Source organism: Lissotriton helveticus, chromosome 9 (genome assembly GCF_964261635.1).
Source record: "Lissotriton helveticus chromosome 9, aLisHel1.1, whole genome shotgun sequence".
In the NCBI taxonomy this organism is placed as follows: Eukaryota; Metazoa; Chordata; class Amphibia; order Caudata; family Salamandridae; genus Lissotriton; species Lissotriton helveticus.
Window position 1 is genome coordinate 524,071,867 of NC_136070.1, and position 21,547 is coordinate 524,093,413.

The 21,547-nt window shown below is 48.6% G+C and overlaps 1 protein-coding gene across 1 annotated transcript in view; it reads left to right on the top strand.

Annotated features, from left to right (window-relative positions):
• The window catches only part of ARID4A (AT-rich interaction domain 4A), a 293,578-nt gene extending 273,266 nt beyond the window's left edge, over window positions 1-20,312 (top strand). Inside the window, exons 24-25 of the mRNA XM_078660374.1 lie at window positions 11,277-11,423; window positions 18,613-20,312. Of these exons, the coding sequence (XP_078516500.1) occupies window positions 11,277-11,423; window positions 18,613-18,716 (251 nt within the window). The 3' untranslated portion in view covers window positions 18,717-20,312. The remainder of the gene's footprint in view (window positions 1-11,276; window positions 11,424-18,612) is intronic.
• The last annotated feature ends 1,235 nt before the right edge of the window (window positions 20,313-21,547 follow it).

Here is a 21,547-nt window from a genome sequence, read left to right on the forward strand (position 1 = left end):
CCAATGTCCCCTTTGCGAACAGACGTTAAAAGTATAATCTTCACAAGTACATTCAGTGGAATTGGGAATTGTAATACTTTAGAAAGAATATTATGCTCTCAAAGTAGCAATCTCAAAGTATGAAGTGATTTATCTCACAATTTTCCACAGGTATAATAATATATTTTAAAGATGTTTCACCAGAGAAAAAAATTGAAATATTAAAAATACTTGTCGGTTTGCTTTAGCCCTCTGAAGCTATATTGCTCCATGACAAATCAAGTACCTATGTACGGAAGTGTCCAGTAAAAAGCTCATATTTGTGCCAATAGGGAAACACTTGGTACTCCATTTGAAGAAATGACTATGGAAATATTATCAAATGATAGTAGCTGAAGGAGACTTTTATCTGTACATGCTTTAGCTTAGAATAGTACCCAAGTGTCAGGCTGGTTCCTGAAAATTTTGAGCAGTACCCCTGCTCTTTAGTAGTCATTTATTCAACACCCTGTTAAACAGTCACTTGGTGTTCAAGTAGGCATTATTAACCAACTGTGTAATAATATCTGAAAGAAACACGTAGTGATAGATTCCTTACCTTAGAATTACCCCCAGGCGTCAGATTGGATCTGGAAAGTTTTCGTCAGCCATATCCCTGCGGGTCGGTAGGTGGCGTCGTGCGGCTCCACGTGCGTCGTTGGTGCCGGGATGACGTCGCTGGAGCTACTTAGACGTGCCCTCGTCAGTTTGTTTTTTTTCACGCCAGCAAGCGCAGATCCGGGAAGAGCAAGTCCCCCCCCGTCATTTTTTGACTGAGTTTATTTGAGGCCTTTTACCTCATTTCTTCTGAGCCGATCGACTCCTGGTGTTGTAGGGATGCCCGGCTTCAAGAACTGCGGGGACTGTCACCCCGTTATGTCAGTGACGGACCCGCACCGCGTGTGTCTCTACTGCCTGGGGTGCGGCGACAACTCGGGCCCCGACTGCTGGGCCATTGCGCCAAAGACTTTGCGGGAGCGGTCCCGGAAGTTGCTGTAAGTCCGGCAGTCGGATCCACGCCGCTCAAGGTCCCGGTCCCGTGGGAGGTCGAAGGACCGGTCGCGGAGCCGTCACCATCGTTCCCTCTGGATCTAAGTCTTCTTACTCTGGGTCAGGTAAGTCTAAGCATTCCAAGAAGAAGTTGAAGAAGCGCCTTCACTCCTCGACTTTCCGTCACGCGACGTGGGTGCGGGTGGTGCCACCCCGGGGCTCCGGCGGAGCTTGCGATGTTGCCGCCGGCCTACCCACCCTTTCCTGGGTCTGTCGGCGACGCCTGCACTGGTGCAAGAGCTTCTTGCTGCCATGGCCTGACTCTTTGGGCCTTCGGGCCCGACTAGGAGTCCTGCCCTTGCGACACTGGTTGGCCTGATAACAACTCCACCGGTGTCGACCCCACCTCCGACGTCGTGTGGTACCACCGCACTTGGTCCAGGCCCAACACAGGGGTTCCTGTGGACAGGAACATGGCCCGACGCCATCGCCCGGCTCCTTGCGACCCCCTCTTTCTTTCCCAACACCCCACTCCTGAGAGCTTGGTTGTCCAAGCCTCTGCATTCCAGAGCGCATTCCCTTCCGCACCCCTGGATAGGTAATCCAAGAAGCTGGAGAAGCTTGGCAAGAAGCTGTTTTCATCTGCCAGCTTAGGGCTGCGGTCGTGAACATTGCATGCCTCTTGGGCCGTTACTCCCACTCTGTGTGGGACACGGTTGCGCAGGTGCTGCCCAGCTGTCTGGAAGAGGCCCAGACAGTACTCTCCCAAGCTATTGCAGCTGGAAGCAGCACAGCTAAGTTCACTATTCGTTGTGGGCTTGATACCGCCTGGCTGAGGACCACTGGCTTCTCGGGGATGTCCAGAACACTTTGATGGACATGCCCTTTGATTGCATTCGCCTTTTTGGCAATAAAGCGGATAGTGCGTTGGAGCGCTTTAAGGACTCACAGGCTATGGCCAAGTCCTTGGGCCTGTCGGCCACTCGGCCTCCTCCGCCTTCTGCTTTTCGCGGCCACGGAACGATTGCCCCAACATGTTCATTCCAGAGCCACAGGCCTGCGCAGGCAACAAACTCAGCGTGGGTGTGGGAACCCCGAGGCAGTTCTGGGGGCCAGCGGGTGGGTCAGTCGACCTCCACCCCCGCAGCATCCACTTCAAAGCCTTCCTAGTCCGACCATTCAGGCCCATCAAACGCCAGTGGGCTGCAGAATAAGCCATCCTCTCCCCCACTGGGCAACATCACCCCGGACAGGTGGGTTCTGCAAATAGTGCGAAGGGTCTACTCCCTCCCCTCGAGACTACCCCTCCATCCATGCCACCTCAGTACCACCGCATGTCGGGGGACCATCTTGCTCTTCAGCATGAAGTTACAGCCCTCTTGGCCAAGGGGCCCATCGAACGCGTTCCTGGGCCAAAAGTAGGTCATGGTTGTTATTCCCACTACTTTCTGGTCCCCAAGAAGGACAAGGGCCTGCGTCCTATCTCGGACCTCAGGGACATCCACGGCTTCCTCCGGAAGAAGTTCAAGATTTTGACACTAGCTAAGGTCTTGTCTGCTCTGGACCCTGGAGACTGGATGGTAGCTTTGGACTTGCAGGACGCATATTTTCACATCCTCGTTGTGCCGGCCCACAGGCATTACCTGCGGTTCTCGGTAGGCCACGAGCACTTTCAGTTTACCGTGCTCCCATCCATCAACGTGCCAAAGTCACACCTAATTACCTAGCAGAAGCTCCTCTTCATCGGAGCGGTTCTGGACTCGGGGCAGTTTCAGGTTTATCCTCCCGAGCAGCAAGTCTGGGATATTCAGGCTATGATTCCGAACTTTCAGCCTCTATTCCGGGTTTCAGTCAGGATGATCCTCCGGCTACTGGGCCTGATGGGTTCCTGCATCCTGCTAGTGGATCATGCCAGATGGCAAAAGCGAGCTCTGCAGTGGGACCTGAAGCTACAGTGGGCACAGCATCAGGGCAACCTGTCCGATCACGTCCAGATCTCGGAGGGCACTGCATGACAATTGCAGTGGTGGCTGAAGAATCGCAATTGGGTCAATGGCAGATCCCTCTCCCTTCCCCAACTGGCACATACCGTAGTGACTGACGCGTCCTTCCTGGGATGGGGCGGCCACATTGGAGAGGCGGAAATAAGAGGCCTCTGGTCTCCGGTGGAGTCTTGGCTCCATGTCAACCTTCTGGAGCTTCGGGCGATATGACTTACACTAAAGGCATTCCTTCCCTCTGCCGTGGGGAGGGTAATGCAGGTGTTCACGGACAACACCACTGCCATGTGGTACTGCAACAAACAAGGCGGGTTGGGGTCGTGGAACCTATGTTAGGAGGCCCTGCGCCTCTGGACATGGCTGGAACATCAGGGCATTTCCCTGGTGGTTCTCTGAACACCAGATTGGACGAACTCAGCCACCAGTGCATGATGGATCACGAATGGTGTCTGGACTCGGACGTGGAGCAAGGTCTCTTTCAGCAGTGGGGAGAGCCTTAGTTAGAACTATTCGCCACCGAAGAGAACGCGCAATGTCATCAGTTCTGCGTGTTGGAATTTCCAAGGCGGCACTCACTAGACTACACTTTTTGTCTCGTGGAGTTGCGGTCTACTATACGCCTTTCCCCCTATACCACTTCTACCCAGAGTGCTGAAGAAGATCAAGCGCGACCAGGCCCAAGTCATTCTTGTGGCTCCGGACTGGGCTCGAAGAGTATGGTATCCCGAGCTACTCAGTATGGCGATTGATCCCCTGCTCCTACTGCCTCTTCGGGAGGATCTTCTGTCGCAGCTGCAGGGGAGGGTCCTCCACCTGAACCTGTCCAGCCTCCTCCTCCTTGCGTGGAGATGCCTCCCGAAGTCTGTGATGTTATCTTGGCAGCCGGGCATCCCTCCACAAAAACGGTATACGCCTGCAGGTGGAATACATTTGTGGCATGGTGCACAGCATAGGCTGTGAATCCCCGTTTTGGCCCTCTTTGAGGTCCTTCTATTTCTCCTTTCCTTGGCCCAGCAGGGCTCTGCTCTGGGCACTATCAAGGGCTATCTCTCGGCCATGTCAGCCTTTTTAATGTTTCCAAATCAGCCTTCCCTTTTCAAGTTCCCTGTTGTAAATAGATTTTTAAAAGGCATTACTCATCTTTTCCCTCCTGTTCCTTTCATAATGCCTCAGTGGGACTTGAACCTGGTTCTGACCTATCTGATGTGCGCTCCCTTTGAGCCACTTCACAACTGTCCTGTTCGTCTTCTCACTTTAAAGACTGATTTCCTGGTTGCCATCACTTCTGCCAGAAGAGTGAGTAAGCTCCAGCGTCTTTCTTCTAAACCTCCTTTTCCTCTCTGTCCATCTGGACAAAGTTGTTCTAAGGACTCGTCCATCTTTTCTGCCAAAGGTTGTCACTGCCTTTCACATCGGGCAGAACATCACTTTGCCCACCTTATTTCCGCCTCCGCATCCCTCAAAAGAGGAAGAGAGGCTCCACCGTCTGGACCCAATTGTGCGCTCTGATTTTACCTCAACCGCGCACAAAAGTTCCCGGGGGGATGACCAGCTCTTTGTTGGCTACGTGGGTGCCAAGAAAGGTCAGGCTGTGCACAAGCTGACCTTCTCACGATGGGTCGTTCTGTGCATAAGGCTTGCTATTCTTTGGCTAAAAAGGAGCCTCCGATGGGGCTACGCGCCCATTCTACCAGGGCGACGGCAGCCACTATTGCTTTGAGACGGGGAGTCCCCTTGTATAACATCTGTCTAGCAGCTACTTGGGCCTCGATGCACACGTTTACCAAGCATTACTGCCTGGACAGCCAAGTCCGGAGAGGCTGCATCTTTGGCCGTTCTGTTCTCCAGGACTTTCTGGTGTGATCTTGGTTCGCAGACCCACCACCAGAGTTGGTATTGCTTGGTTATCTATTCTAAGGTAAGGAATCTATCATTACGCGTTTCTTTCAGATGCACAAGTTACTTACCTTCGGTAACGATATATCTGTAAAAAACATTAGTAGTGATAGATTCCTTACCGCCCCACCCATCCTCCCCATTCTGCGAGCTGATTTCTAGGGTTAAGGTCATCCCTTTCAGGGCCCTAGTTTCATGGCAACAGTGGTCAGTTTCTTGCATAGCTCTGCATTCCTGGTGTGGAAAGTCGTGTACAGAACCGACGTCAACGCGCGTGTAAGTAGCTCCAGTCATTCCGGTGCCACCGACTGACGCGGACCCGCACGACAACGCCTGCAGTGGTACTGCTGGCAAAATCTTTACGGATCCAGTCTGACGCCTGGGAGTAATTGCTTTATCAACCATCAAGTCAAGACATTTGAGTCTGCAGAAAAATCATTAAATCGCAGCACCTTTGTGTGGCCAGCAAATACAAATAGACATGTGTAACAGAAACTTACCACAGATGTCTTGCAGCGTAAAAAAGCACGACTGTTTGATTCTGAGGAAGGAATGGCATCCTGTGTACTGTACCCCATGTACATTTGTATCCAAGCTTCACCCCCTCATACAAAAATGGTTTGATTCCAAACCATCCCCTCATCCTACAAAATCCTTAATGTAATCTGATCTTTAAGCTGACACGAGTTCTCCATATGCACAATGTTCAACATTGGAATTGAGTAATGCACGGTCCAATGCTTTGAATGGTTAATATCCAGCAAGAAAATATTTTTAAAAAAGAATGAATTTCTGATACATCTGCCAGTGGATTCCTCACCTTGTGAATATCCTCTTGCGCCAGCAACATTCGGAAATTCTTTTTTGTAGCTTCGCGCCGACGTGGACGACGTCAGAGGCACGACACCGCGCGCAACTCCGCTGACGTCACCGACCCCATAATAGACCCACGCCGGCGTGATGACATCAGTTCCCTTTTTTCCGTGTCGTCGACGCTAACGGTTTTCAAGGGATCGTCTGTAGCTGTATTGTTACTTTGTATTTCTACTGGTATTTTCTTTGTCTTCTGTCGTGATGACTTCGAAGAAGACTGGATTTAAAGCGTGCGGAGGATGTGGCAAGACGATGTCTATCACTGATCCACACGAGTGCTGTGTTTGGTGCTTGAGCTCCGATCATGGCATTGAGGATTGCCCTTCTTGTAAGAAGATGACTCCGAAGGCTCTCCGGGAGAGGGAGACGAAACTCCTCGTAGCGAAGTTGAAGAGCAAAAAGGATAAAAAGAGTTTGAGGTCGCGAACGCAGCGTTTGAGGTCTCGTTCGAGGTCGCACTCTGATTCGTCTTCGGCGCATGCTTTGAGGTCTTCGAGGAAGAACATAAGAAGAGGAGTCATGAATCTCGCCATCATTCTGAGAAAGACTCGAGTTCAAAGCCGAAGTCACAGGTGAAGTTACCTCGAAAGGAGGCGGTGGCCTCGGCTTCGGAAGTACAGGTCTCCGAGGGTGAGGCTTCGCGTGCGGATTCGCCTGTGTCACCGAAGCAGTTACCGAATCTTTCTCCGAATCCATCCCATCCTTCTGGTCAAGAAGATGAAGAAGATGGTGATGAGGAAGAAGGTGAGGGCGAGGCTTTGTTGCCTGCGGGTTCGTCGACCCCGGTGCATCAGCCCGAGGTGGATGCTGAAGTCGAGAAGACTCCGCTCCCTCAAGAGCATCCTGGGGGCTTTTATCCAGCCTTTCCGGCTCCAGGTCAGGATCCTTCTCAGTTCCTGAATGCCATGTTTGGAGTTTACTCCAGTGCTATGTACCCCTCTGGTGCACCGGTTGGTCCTACGGGTCCATTGGCGTTTAATCTGGGTGTCCCCCAGGCTTATGCTCCTGCGCCTTTTATGCCTTTCATGCCGGTTCCAGCTCTGCATTGGCAGGTTCCGGCACCGTCTAAGCCTCCGACGCCGGTTCCATCGATGCTGAATCCATCGACGCCGATACCCTCGACTCCGATGCCGAATCCAGTTCGTCCTCGGGTTATGCTGCCTCTTCCGACTTGGAGTTCGGCGTCGGCTCCGGTGGGGTCGGTCCCGGATCCGTCGACTTCGTTTATGAAGGAGAGGTCGAGGCGTGAAGCACAGAGGCTTCTGGAAGAGGAGAGGTATCGGGATGAAAATTTGGAGGAAGGTGAACTGCAGGATTCGGAGGATCCTTTTGATGACCTGAGAGAGGCTAGTGGTCTTGAGCTGTCTCCTGAGTGGAATTTGGCCTCTGTATCTGACGTGCCTTCCAAGGATATAACGCCATACCACGTTGTTATTAAGAAGGCTGCAGACTTGTTAAATATTACTCTGCCTACTGCTGAATACAAGTCTAACATTCTAACTGAGGTCCTTCACTCGCCTTCCTCCGTTATTGAACCAATGCTTCCATTTAATGGCGCTTTGGCTGAGCCTATTTATGAAGTGTGGAAAAAACCTCTGACCGCTCCGGCTGTTTCAAGGGCTGTTGCAATGAGGTATAGAGTGGCACCTGGTGACCCGGACTTTTTGTCAACGCACCCCCTGCTGAAGAGTTTGGTTGTGCAGGCTGCCTGCTCAAAGGTCTACGGGTGCTTTTCCGCAGGTTCCTGGGGAAAAGGAAACCAGGAAACAAGACCAGGCGGCAAAGAAAATCTTTATCAGCCAGTATGGCGCTAAAGTCTACAAATGCAACCTGCCTGATGGGTAGATACATCCATGCTTTGATGGATTCCGTCAAACAGTTGGTGCCTAAAATTCCTGGGAACGATAGAAAGGATTTTCAGGAGGTTATTTCTGACACTCAGGCTGCGGCAAGGCAGGTAATCCAGAGTGGGCTGGACACGGCTGATTCAGTGGCGAGAGTGATGGGCCACAAGGAGAGCTGCGTGGTTGAGATCTTCGGAATTTTCTGTGGATGTTCAGTCTGCTTTGATGGATTTGCCCTTTGAGGGGTCAGGATTGTTTGGTAAGAAGGCTGACGCTGCTTTAGAGCGGTTTAAAGGCAGCAGAGCGACAGCGAAGTCTTTGGCCTTCAGACCAGGGGCTCTTTGGTTTTCCCGTATCTGGACGATTGACTGATCAAAGCAGAATCTCCAGAGATAGTGCTCCATCATCTGCAAGAGACAACTCAGTTGTTGCACAGGTTGGGTTTTTCGATAAATGTACCCAAATCTCACCTGGTGCCCTCCCATCGCAATCTGTTCATAGGTGCGGTACTGGACACTTCTGTGTGTCGTGCATTCCCTCCTCCTCAAAGGATTTGCGACATACAGGAAATGATTCCTTTATTTTACAATGGAGCTGTCGTTCCAGTCCTGAAGGTCCTTCGCCTGCTCGGTCTGATGGCTTCTTGCATTCTGTTGGTCAACCATGCACGCTGGCACATGAGGGCACTCCAGTGGTGCCTCCGCAGGCAGTGGTATCAGCACAGCGGAGATCTCAGGGAGTCAGTCAGGATCTCGAGAGAAACTGCAGCGGATCTGTCTTGGTGGAGCGTGGAAGGCAATCTGTCACAAGGAAAGCCTTTTCAACTACCTCCATCGGTGGCCACAGTGATAACAGATGCATCCACTCTAGGGTGGGGTGCTCATCTGGGAGATCTGGAGGTGAAAGGTCTTTGGTCTCCAGAGAAAAGGTTGCTTCACATCAACCTTCTAGAGTTGCAGGCGATACTTTTAGCGCTCACGACCGCGGTGTGGTATGTCAACAAGCAGGGAGGAGTGGGGTCGCAGTGTCTCTGCAGATTCAGGACCATCAGATTTGTCTGATGGCAAATTATCTGGCCGGAGTTCTGAACGTTCGTGCAGACAGTCTCAGTCGGCAGTTCTCCGCCAACCACGAGTGGAGGCTTCATCCAGAGGTAGTTCGTCACCTCTTTCGGACGTGGGGGACTCCTTGGGTGGACCTGTTCGCCACTCGCGAGAATGCTCACTGCCTGTCATTCTGCAGCCTCCAGTTTCCGATACAGGGAGCCTTGGGGGACACGTTTCAGTTGAGTTGGGACTCATCTCCTTTACGCGTTTCCTCCCATACCCTTGATTCCTCGGGTACTGAGGAAGGTTCGCCAAGACCGGGCCCAAGTTATATTGATCGCCCCGGATTGGCCAAGAAGGGTGTGGTACACAGATCTTCTCCACCTCTCCTCGTGCCCTCCGCTCCGTCTCCCTCACAGGGCAGATCTCCTCTCCCAGATGGAGGGGCAGGTTCTACACCCCCCACCTCCAGACCTTACACCTTCATGCCTGGAGATTGAGCGGGGCAATCTGATTTTCTTTTCTCTCCTACACGATGTGGTGATGTCATCTTATCGGCCAGGCGTGACTCCACCAAGTCCATTTATTCTTATAGGTGGTCTAAATTTGTTGCTTGGTGTAGGGAGAAGTCCATTGACCCTTTAAGGGCTCGTTTGTCCAATATACTTCAATTTGCACTTTCTTTGGCCCAGCAGGGTTTTGCGGTGGCAACTATCAAAGGTTATTTGTCTGCCTTATCGGCTTTCCTTTGTTTGCCGGATCAGCCCTCTTTGTTTAAATCTCCTATTGTATTATGATTTATTAAGGGCCTTACCAATACATTTCCTCCAACACCTTTTATTGTGCCTCAATGGGACTTGAACCTTGTTCTTACGTTCTTGATGGGTTCGCCTTTTGAACCTTTACATAAGTGTCCCTTGAGACTTTTGTCTTTTAAGACTATTTTTCTAGTGGTAATTACCTCGGCAAGGAGGGTAAGTGAGCTTCAAGCTCTTAGTTTAAAGCCCCCATTTTTGTCCATTCATGCTGAGAGAATGGTTCTCAGGACCGGACCAGGACTGCTTTTTTGCCTAAGGTGGTAACTCCCTTCCATCTGGGGCAGTCCGTTACCCTCCCTACCTTCTATCCTCCCCCTCACCCTTCCAAGGAGGAGAAGAGGCTTCACTGTTTGGACCCTAAGAGGGCGGTGAGCTTTTACCTGGACAGGACGAGAGAGTTCAGGCTGGATGACAAGCTGTTTGTTGGATTTGCTGGCTGCAAGAAGAGGAAGGCGGTGCACAAGCGCACGCTCTCGAGATGGATTATCCTCTGCATTAAGATCTGCTACGCCCTGGCGGGTAAGGAACCTCCAGAGGGTATAAGAGTTCACTCTACTAGAGCAAAGTCATCAACATCTGCTTTGTCTAGGGGTGTACCTGTTGAGGATATTTGTAGAGTGGCGACTTGGGCCTCCCTCCACACTTTCGCGAAGCATTACTGCTTGGATAACGAAGTGAGGAGGGAGGGCCTATTTGCGCGCTCTGTCCTCTAGGACTTTCTGGTATAGAAGAGTGGACACCCTCCTCCGGGAGTGGGTACTGCTGTGGGACTCTATTCACAAGGTGAGGAATCCACTGGCAGATGCATCTATCAGAAGAACAAGTTACTTACCTTCGGTAATGCTTTTTCTGGTAGATACAATATATGCCTGTGGATTCCTCACTGACCCACCCGCCTCCACGTTGTCCTCTCTTCTATGCCAGAGTTACTGTAATGTATATATTTTTCATATCAAAGGAAATGTTTATTGCAATTTGTTTTCTTGCATTGGTTTCACACTGTGGGTTATCATAACATTTGTGTACTATGTATACTGTGTATATATCTGCTGTCATCGGTCCGTCTGTGTGCCTCGAAGGCACGGAAAAAAGGGCGGAACTGATGTCATTACGCCGGCGTGGGCCTATTATGGTGTCGGTGACGTCAGCGGAGTCGCGCGCGGTGTCGTGCCTCTGTGACATCGTCGGCGCGAAGCTACAAGAAAAGAATTTCCAAATGTTGCTGACGCAAGGGGATATTCACAAGGTGAGGAATCCACAGGCAGATATTGTATCTACCAGAAAAAGCGTTACCGAAGGTAAGTAACTTGTTCAGCAGTTTATTTTCTGACAGTAAAATGGGACACACTAAATATTAGTGCTGCCCAGTTCTCCTTTACAAATGTAATGAATATAGTGGCAAAATGCTATTGGCTGTCTGTGGCACTTGTAAGATGGCTATGGGAGCTTAAGTCTTCTTGACTGAACAGCGTTTTGCACTGATTGCAAAACCGGGACACCAACCTACTCGCGAGACAAAGTTAATTATTTGATATAAACAGTTGTGTGATTAATGAAAATGATCTGATTCTTTTTTTGTGGGTAGATGGTTTGTAAGGCAAGGATCATCATTTTAAGAAAAGGTAAACTGTATTGTCAAAATAAAAACCATTTTAGAGCACACATTTGTTGCTGAGTGATTTAAAACACTGGATTCTAGATAGGAGGTTATGGAGATTGAAGATAAAGATGTTTTCAACATATAAGGGATGTGAAATTAACTTAATTTATTTTATTTTTCTCTCACCCCAGAGGAACTGGACAATATGACTAGTTCCGAACGGATAGCCTTTTTACAAGACAAACTTCAGGAAATTCGTAAATATTACCTTTCATTGAAATCAGAAGTTGCATCCATAGACCGACGGAGGAAGCGATTAAAAAAGAAGGACCGAGAAGGTAGCTTAATTATTATATCCACCCCAGTTTTATTTTTGTTTTGAATTGAAATCCAAAAATGCCATAAGAGTGCTAAATGGATGTAGGTTGTGTCTTGATCACTAAAAGTGTATCATGGGTATAAAAAACTTTTTTCTACTATCATGTTCTACTGTTAGCTTGTTGTGCTGCACTGCATTCATTAATGTATTATCTAGCTCATGTCCACTAGGGCAGTGACCACATGCTGGCCTTGAGTAGGGTTTTGACAACCTTTTACGCTGCAGGTCTTGGGTCATTCCAATAATGTTTTTGAACTCCTAAGATGAGACAGATCAACCTTGATAAACTTAAACACTACAATAGCCATGCATGAAGCAGTTGTGGACCTGGTCCCCAAGGTTGAGAAGGACGCTGAGGACCTCACATAAGCCCCTGTCAAAGCTCAATGTGGACACAAATGTGCTGGCTCCAGGTTATTGTCCAGGTGGGGGGAGTATTTGTGCACGTTTCATGGTCGAAACACCATGATGAACCTCTGGCGATTCCTCCATGTTCTCACTTCCATGAAGGCCATTGTGCTTGAGGGGGCCTTGGTGTCCCCTGATGCTAAAAAGGACTTGGACTCCTTAGGTTAGAACAACATGATTACGGTTCTGATCAAGATGGGCTTTTGACCCTCATTCCTGAAATGGTTCAATCAGTCAATCATATCATTTGTAAAGCGCACTACTCACCCGTGAGGGTCTCAAGGCGCTGGGGTGGGGAATGCTGCTACTGCTCGAAAAGCCAGGTCTTGAGGAGTTTTATGAAGGTCAGAAGGTCTTGGGTCTGCCGTAGGTGGATGGGGAGGGTGTTCCAGGTCTTGGTGGCAAGGTGGGAGAACGATCTGCCGCCTGAGGCCGCTCTTCGGAAGCGGGGGACTATAGCGAGGGCTAGGTCGGCGGAGCGGAGCTGGCGGGTGGGGGTGTAGAAGCAGAGTAGTCTGTTGCGGTGCGTTGGTCCGGTGTTGTGGAGTGCCTTATGTGCGTGGGTGAGGAGCTTGAAGGTTATCCTCTTGTTGACCGGGAGCCAGTGCAGGTCTCTCAGGTGGGGTGTGATGTGGCTGCGGCAAGGGATGTCGAGGATCAGGCGTGCAGAGGCGTTCTGGTTGCGTTGGAGCCGTCTCAGGAGTTTGGCCGAGGCTCCTGCGTAGAGGGCGTTTCCATAGTCCAACCTGCTGCTGACAAGGTCCTGGGTGACTGTTCTTCTCGTTTCAGTGGGGATCCACTTGTAGATCCTACGAAGCATACGGAGGGTGTTGAAGCAGGAGGAGGAGACGGCGTTGACCTGTTTAGTCATGGAGAGAGTGGAGTCGAGGATGACCCCTAGGTTGCGTGTGTGGTCGGTGGGCGTTGGAGCGGTTCCCAGTGTGGTCGGCCACCAGGAGTCATCCCAGGCCGAAGGGTTGGATCAGAGGATGAGGAACTCTGTCTTGTCCGAGTTAAGCTTCAGTCGGCTGTTCCTCATTCATTCAGCAACGGCCTTCATTCTTTCGTGAAGGTTGGTTTTGGTGGTGTGGGGGTCCTTGGTGAGGGAGAGTATCCGCGACGTGGGCGAGCGGTGCCATGTAGATGTTAAACAGGGTTGGGCTGAGGGATGAGCCCTGTGGCACGCCGCAGATGATCTCTGTGGCTTCGGAGCGGAAGGAAGGAAGGCGGACGCTCTGTGTTCTGCCGGAGAGGAAGGAGGTGGTCCAGTCCAGGGTCTTCTCTTGGATCCCAGCGTTGTGGAGGCGTGTTTGTAGTGTATGGTGACAGACCGTGTCGAAGGCCGCTGACAGGTCCAGGAGGATGAGGGCCGCCGTTTCTCTGTTGTCCAGCAGGGACTTGATGTCATCGATGGCGGCGATGAGGGCAGTCTCAAAGCTGTGGTTGCTGCGGAACCCATACTGGGAAGCGTCCAGGATGTTGTTCTCCTCGAGGTAGCGGGTCAGTTGTTCGTTGACGGTCTTCTCGATGACCTTTGCCGGGAACGGGAGCAGGGAGATGGGCCGGAAGTTCTTGAGGTCCTTGGGGTCTGCCTTGGGTTTCTTGAGTAAGGCACTGATCTTGGCGTACTTCCAGCTCTCCGGGAAGGTTGCTGTCTCGAAGGAGGTGTTGATGACTTTCCGGAGATGCGGTGCGATGGATGTGCTGGCTTTGTTGAAGATGTCGTGTGGGCATGGATCTGACGGAGATCCGGAGTGGCTGGTGTTCATGATCTTGGTGTCATCGTCGTTGATGTTGGTCCAGTAGAGCAGGCGGATGGTGGTCGTGGGGGCGGAGGTCTCAGTGGTTGTCGGGGCGGTTGTGGCGTTGAAACTGTCGTGGATGTCTGTGATCTTGCGGTGGAAGAAGGTGGCCAGCGAGTCGCAGAGGTCTTGCGAGGGTGGGACGTCGTTGGTGTTGGAGCTGGGGTTGGAGAGTTCCTTCACGATGTTGAAGAGCTCTTTGCTGTTAAGCGCGTTGTTGTCTAGGTGGTCTTTGAAGGAGGCCCTTTTGGCGGATCTGATGAGGTGATGGTGTCTGCGGGTGGCATTCTTGTAGGCGGCGTGGCTGTCCGGTGTTCGTTCACGGAGCCAGATCTTCTCCAGCTTTCGGCAGGTTTGCTTGGAGGCCCGGAGGTCTTCAGTGAACCAGCTGGCTTTCTTGTTGGTATGATTGTGGAGGGTTTCTTGATCGGGGAGAGGGTGTTGGCGCAGTCGTTGATCCACTGTCTGAGGTTGCGGTGTCGGGGTCGGTATGGTCGGCGGGTGGGCTCTGGGCGAGGGTGGTGGTTAGCTGGTCTTCGGTGACTTTGTTCCAGCAGCGGTGCTGCATCTGTGTGGTGCGTGGTGGGTTTCTTGAAGGTGAAGTGGATGCAGCGGTGGTCGGTCCAGTGGAGTTCGGTGGTATGGTTGGAGACGTGGGGGCTTGCGGAGAAGATGGGGTCAAGCGTGTGACCGGCGGAGTGGGTGGGTGTTGTGACGAGTTGTCTGAGTCCGAGGTTGGCTAGGTTGTCTATCAGGGTGGTGGAGTTGGTGTCGTCATTGTTCTCGAGGTGGAAGTTCAGGTCCCCGAGGAGCATGTAGTCCATGGAGGTGAGGGCGTGTGTGCTGACGAAGTCGGCGATAAAGTCGCTGAACTGTGGTCGGGGTCCGGGCGGTCTGTAGATGAGGGTTCCTCTGAGGGTGGTGTTGAGGTCGGTGTGGATCTGGAAGTGCAGGTGTTCGGAGGTGCTGAGGGTGTCGTCGGTGTTGGTCGAGACTCTGAGAGTGTTCCTGTGGACGATGGTGATTCCTCCTCCTACTCTGTTGGTGCGGTCCTTGGGGGTGATCTTGTAGCCTTCCGCGATGGCTATGGCTATGTCGGGTGCCGAAGCGGGGTTCAGCCAGGTCTCCGTCAGGAAGGCGACGTCTGGGGAGGTTGAGTAGGTCCCAGAGTTCAACGGCATGTTTTCGGGCAGAGCGGGTGTTGAGAAGGATGCATCTGAGGTGGTTGGGTTCTTTCCTGGCCGGCAGCTTGGTGGGGCGGATGCTTGTGAAGCTGCAGTTCCGGCAGGTGAAAGCTCAGTGGGTGCGCTTCGGAGCAAGTGTGTGATCGTCCGGTGTTGAGTGCATGGAGGGTTCTGGCATCGTAGCGGTGTCGGGCGTCGTGGTGTCCAGGGGTCCTGGCGCTGGGTGCGGTGCAGGCACGGGCGGGCACAGGCGGGCTTGCCTTAGGTGCGCCATCGACGCGGCCGTGTAGCGGCTTCCATATGCGGGGATGTGGGAGGGAGGAGCAGCTGGGAGGCGGGAGCGGGGCGGCGAATGGGATTGCAGGTGGGCGGGGACGCAGCGGCGGGAAAAACGGGCGGGGGCCATGGGAGAACTGGGCACAGGAAGGAAAAACAAGTTTAGGCAAGAAAACAAATACAGGCACAGAGGAATAAAAACAAGTCTGCGCAAGAAAGCAAGTTAGGCACAGGGGAAAAATACAAGATTAGGCAAAAACAATGCAGGCAGAGCCGTGCAGCAGTGTGGGGAGCTCCTTTATGAGGGCTTACCGCTACAGTGCGCTCAGGAGGTAGGCTTTTACGCCGATGGAATATAGAAAGGGGCCCGCAACAAAGTTGCCCTGTTCTGCCACCAGTTTTCCTTTCCCATGGAGCCATCCGACTCCGTCAAGCGATGCAAGCCTGGGGGGGTGAGGGTGGGTAATGCTCTACACATCGTCTCCATGTACAGCGACAACACTTTGTTGTATTTGACCAAGGAGGCTACTCAGTGCTCTTTCTGGAACTAGAGACTCGCTTTGCTTTGGCCCTAGGGTGAGCAAACAGATAACAGTCCTGTTCTCATATTCCTACTGGGTGGAAAATTCTAGATGCCTTACCAGATGTTGGTATCCTGTTGGAGCAAAGGTTCTTCCATTACCTGGGTATTTGTGTGACTTAATCTGCAACCCTGCACTACCTACTGAATGTCTGCAGGATCTCGCTGTGCCTCAGAGCTTCGATAGACTACAGGAACTTCCTTCCACGATCTACCATAAGTAGAGTGGCTCTTGCGAAAATGGTTCCACTGCTCCACTGGCTCCATGCTTTGCAGAACATTTTATATCTGGTGCCAAGTGAGGTTTTCCGAGAACAGGGTACACTCCTGGTCTCCTTGGTGCGGGTAGGAAGGCATAAATGGAAGTGCTGAAACTAGACAAGGAGCCGAGAGACCTGGGACTACTGGACCTTGAACTTTACTATCTCGCCGGCAGCTGCAACATGCTCCTAAATAGTGATGAACAGATTTGTGATCTGCAACTCCTGGGAGGGATTGTGGAAGATGACACACTGCCAGTTTTCCTGGTAAGGGTTACAAAACACCAGACTGTCACCCCAGAGGTGGTTAAGCATTGTGGCTGGGGTGTGGGAGAGAACAGTTTACTGGGTGCTGTGATGTCCCACGTGCAGCAGATCCTTAACGGTTGATTGACTGCGGCTGTTTCGAGAAGTAATGTCACTAACGGCCTGGAGGAAGGTCGCTGCATGACAGGGGTATGTTTCTATATCAATGGGGCTGATTCCTGACATTCGAAGATGCTAAGGAGGTGTTCGGTGTTCTGGACAGACAATTCCTACATTTTGCGAAACCAACCCGTATCTCCAGGGAAATATGGAGTGGCTTCCCTGATAAACCACCAACTACAGGGACCCTGTATTTCCTACTGGAAGGCGGGTGGGGGAGAGGTCTAGTGTTGCAAATGACGTTGAAACAGGATAGGGTCTGTACAACGAGGGATATGGTCCTGCAGGACCCACCAACTGATACAGAATGGGAATAAACTTGCACACAGGTTTAAGGGGTTTCAAGTAACTTTAGATTTCAGCTCAGCCACTTCCTACATTGAACATATACAACGCTGGTAAGACTGTATAAAATGTGTCCCAACCGGCCATCTGGATGCCATAAAAATTCATGAAGCGTGACGCTACATTCTTACATACGAAATTGGCTTGTGGTGGGGCGGAGGAGTTTTAGGAAGCCGTGTAGTGACATGTTGCAAAAGAGTAACCTATGTCCTGATCCAATAATCCATCAGACGTTGTGTATCACAAAACAAAAATATTCCTGAGAACGTTTTCATTGGAATAAGAGAAAGAGGGAAGGGCCTATGGGGGTGGAGATCACTGGGTGGGGTCCGATGATAAACCTAACCTAGTTTATTTTAAATCGGGTGATAGTTTGTATTCTAAAGTGGAATATTGAAAGTATGTATGTTTGTAGGTTTTGGGTATAATTTAGAAAATAGTCTGTCAAAAAATGCATCCATTAAACCTCACAGAACTAGGTTTCCATAAGTAAACACCCCTGCAGCCATGGGTGCTTCCTGTGCCCATCCAACAAAACCTTCCTCTAGAACACTTAACAAAAAAGAATGGTGGTGGGGAGGGGTTGGAAGGTATGCGCTCCTTGCACACCCAAACACCAAGCCTATAGTACAGGTGTCTGTTTATTTATCTCAGCACCACAAAGTGCATTAACTTCATCAGATTTCATGACTCCTTTTATTGGCCCCTGAAATTCAGTGTCCATGCGTGATTAAAATATTTGACCTGCAGGTCTCTAGGCGAGCACTCTGCCCACTCAGCTATGTTAGATCGGATTTTGAGAATTTTGGCCATCCTTATTTTGCAGGCTGTTATAGGAAGCAAATAGTTAATGCTTAAAATAGTCTTCGTTTGATGCTTTGCGAAGCACGGGCAGTACTTTGACTGCCCTTCTAGTGATTTCATTCTTTAATACTATCTGAAGTTGATTTTTTGCCCTTTGCTACCATTCCTTTAGTCGGAATGCTAAAGTGCATATCATAATTATTGCTCTGACTTTAGGCTACATTTATTTTCGCATTGGGCCGAGGAGCAATTCTGACCATACTTGGTTCCCAAGGGAAAACTTGGCTTTGATTAGCTTGGTGTTTGTAATTTAGCAACTCCAAAACTCCTTTACTCCAACTAATTGTAAGCCAGGAGTCTCCACGTGTATCAGAAAATACTTTGTTCTTGAATGTGAAGTCTCTTATTTGGTATACATCTGAAACCTCCAGTCTAATCGACTACGTTGTAAAAGAAGGACTTCAAAACGGTTATAAGAGTGAATATGTGCGCATCTAGTGACTAAGACAAACATGATGTCGCTCTGCATATTAAAGTTTCTACTGACTGTAACTTTCTGGAAAAAGTAAAGCAAATTAACAATAGTTAGTCTAAGCCCTCAAGGCATGTCGATGTTCTCATGCAGTCATTGGAGGTAGTTGTGGACTTGTAGTCATAACGTTCAAACTATAGTTTGATACATAATAGGTTTCTGTGTTATTGGTACAGATCCATTAATTAGTCCATTATTAATCTCTGGGGATTAATACCGGAGTAATTAATTTCAGATTCCTGACGTTTGCTTTGTAAAAATATTTTAGAGTGCACCTTTTAATGTCCCTTGTTAGGTGGGAGTTTTTGTAATGGTTTCCTGATATTTTTGTAATTTTTTTGTATTCTACCTAGAACAAAAGCACCAAATATTAGATGATCACAACCGGCATATTGTGAGCTGTTTTTGAGGCGCTGCCTAGTGAAATTCCAGAAAGACTAACAGCCATCTAGAAATTACAAGTGGATACTCTATTGTGGAGGGTTATCTTTTCAATATTTAATCTAAAGTTTGACGGTTTTCTCTTTGCAGTGTCCCATCCTGGTGCATCCATGTCATCTGCCTCCTCAGAAACTGGAATGAGTCCATCATCCTCTTCCCCGCCACAAAACACAGTCACAGTTGAGTGCAGGTGATGAACATTCATGATGCCTTTCCAGCAATCTGCTGCCCTGAATGCAAAAAGAGACATTTCTCCGTTGCTCCCATTTCCAAAAACAACCATAAAACTCAATTGGTTTGGCGATGCCAAGAATATCCATTCTTTTTCTACTGCTGGACTGAAAGCTTTTCCCACCTTTTCTGTTACTGTTAAAGCTGATTGTCTAATAGACATCTGGTAGGCAGCTTGGCACTTTTGTCTTCATGTTTTATTTCATGTTTTCAAGGATGCTTTTGTCAACTGAGAGAATTAGTATGAGAGGGGCACTTTTATCGCAGGTGAGAGATGTCTGAATGAAGCCGTCGCGTCGTTATGTAAGTCGCAAAGCAGCAAGTGTGCTGAGCAAACATCAGAATGCTAGCAAATGGAATGTAGTTACTTCTGCACTTTGACCTAGCTGTATTTTAGCCCCGATGCGTAGTCCTTTATGTAGGAAGCACTTGCTATATATGGAACTGCCAAAGTATGTGTTCAGCGGAGGGCCCAGTTTTTAAGCTGTCTATGGGACAAAATAAATTGTGAATGGAAGTGTAGTTAACTGAAAACTACAGTTGTAAGAAGTCTTCCACTTTTTATAGGATTTTTGAGCACACGATTATGCAAATATTTTAATGTTTTCATGTTTACAGTGGAATAGTGAATCAGTTTTCAGTGGACTATCATATCCCTTGACAAATATATTTTGTCTTTTTTGTATGTAATTAAAGAGTTTTTATTTTGTTACAAAGACAAAAAATAAAAATATATAACAATGAAGTTATTTAACAAGATTTCTAAAGCTGATCTTTTTTTGTAAAATAAGGTATTATCTTCCTTGTTAAATATATTTATTCAGACATTGGATGTTGTATTTTTATGTATTTTTTAAAATATAATAAAATGGAAAAAAAGAGCATTCTAGGTTAGTTCACTCTTCCAATAACACATAACTTCAGTCGTAGTTCTTGCAGGGGGTTCTAACCAGTAGCCATACCTGTATGAAGTGGGTCTTTCTATTCTACAGGTTATCTAAAGTGCAGAGCAAATAGAATTAAAGTATGACTTGTTTCAAACTTTGGCAGTCCTAGTATGCAAATTGTTTCAAGGAACTGATTTTATTGGGGTGCCCTTATGATGCTTTGTCACAGTTTCTGTTTGCTATACTGCCGAATGAATTTACATCTCCTGAAGTTGAGATGCAACAGTAAAGCAACTATGTATGCTTTATCTGGATTGTCCCATGGACTGATACATTTGTAAATAATTATTCCAAAACCATGTATTTAAAACAGTTTGCATATACGATATGTATAAAAGTGATTTTTTTATCAATTTTTTATTCATGTTTGTACAGTCATGTTTTTTTGCTCACCCTTTTTTGGTGTTTAGTATGCTGTAAAATAACAGCTTAGATGCTCTGGACTGTATCAGGATGTAATGGTTCACAACAGCAGAACTTCAGAGCAATACTCTAGTGATGAGTAGCATTACTAAAATCAATGTGTTCCATTAAATTTTGTTTTGCCGCATTGTGAACTCGTGATTCAGATTCCTTCCATTTTGCAGAAAATTAAATAAGTTTTTTGTGAAACCTACTTTGTCTTTCCTTAAGCCCAGCAGTATTAAAGTTTAAATCTGAGCTATGTTAATGTAAAATGTGTAACGTTTCATGGTACTTCAGGTTATTTCATTTGTGGGCTTGATTTGTAACCATCTTAGGTAAATTCGCTAGTATTTAAAAACAATTTAATTTCTGGTTTGTTGCTTTACCATGTTATACTCTTCGCAAACCGTAAGCTGTAACTCTATCAACGGTTATCTTGTTATGGGTGTTTCTGATTAGGAAACTATTTTAATAGTGCATAAACAGTCACACTGAAATATAATGTGCACTTGTGCATGCCCGCAAATGTGTATTGGCACCACCCGTGCTTTTGTGAAACCTCATCCCAGACTTGAACATTCGTTCAGATTTTTTGTAAACCCTGATTTGCACCTGAACTTCCATCATTCCTTACTCCTCCAATGTAACTCCATGGTTCCCAAGCCATTTTTGTGATTTATAAGTTGTGTTCTATAGAAGAAAGGTGTTTTCTTTCAGTGTCTTTCATGTCTTGATCGAAAAACGTAATGAGAAGGATCTTCGAGTTTCCTAGATAACGTAATGTGGATTGACACGAACATGGGCATTGACATGCTTTAGTTTTTGCTAATTGCAAATAGACGAAAGAATTTTAATTTCCATGAATCTGTGGAAATAAAAAAACTGCTTTAGCAAATTGCATTAATTCCTTTCCACAAAAAACTTCCACCTTGTAATGCTCCTTTGTCTCTGCAATGCATCATTTAATCATATAACTTCTGAAGAGATTGGGAAACTATCATTTTTTTCCCCCGACGAAAGCAGAGAACTACAGCAGAATTATACCCCCCCCCCCCTCTCCCCCGGAAATTATCCAGGTGTAGCCTTGGATGCTGCACAATAACACAGACTCTTATACCTGAACCGGAAACGAGCATCCTGGGACCAGTTTCGGGGGGAAACACCATCAACCTGAAACTTTTCAGATACTCACCCCCATCACAGACACCGAAACTGGTCCCAGGATGCTTGTTTTCGGTTCAGGGAAGAACAGTTCGGGCTGGACTGTTCCCATGAGGCACAGGGTCCAGACTGATTTACATATAGCTGGGGCTGAACTGAGGTGGGGAAGTGAGCTAAAGAAAGATGATGGATTCAACCCAGATCTGTGACTGGGGTGAGTGTCTGAAAAGTTTCAGTGCTCTGTCCCATCATCTCCTTGTGCAGGCTTAATCCTACACTGT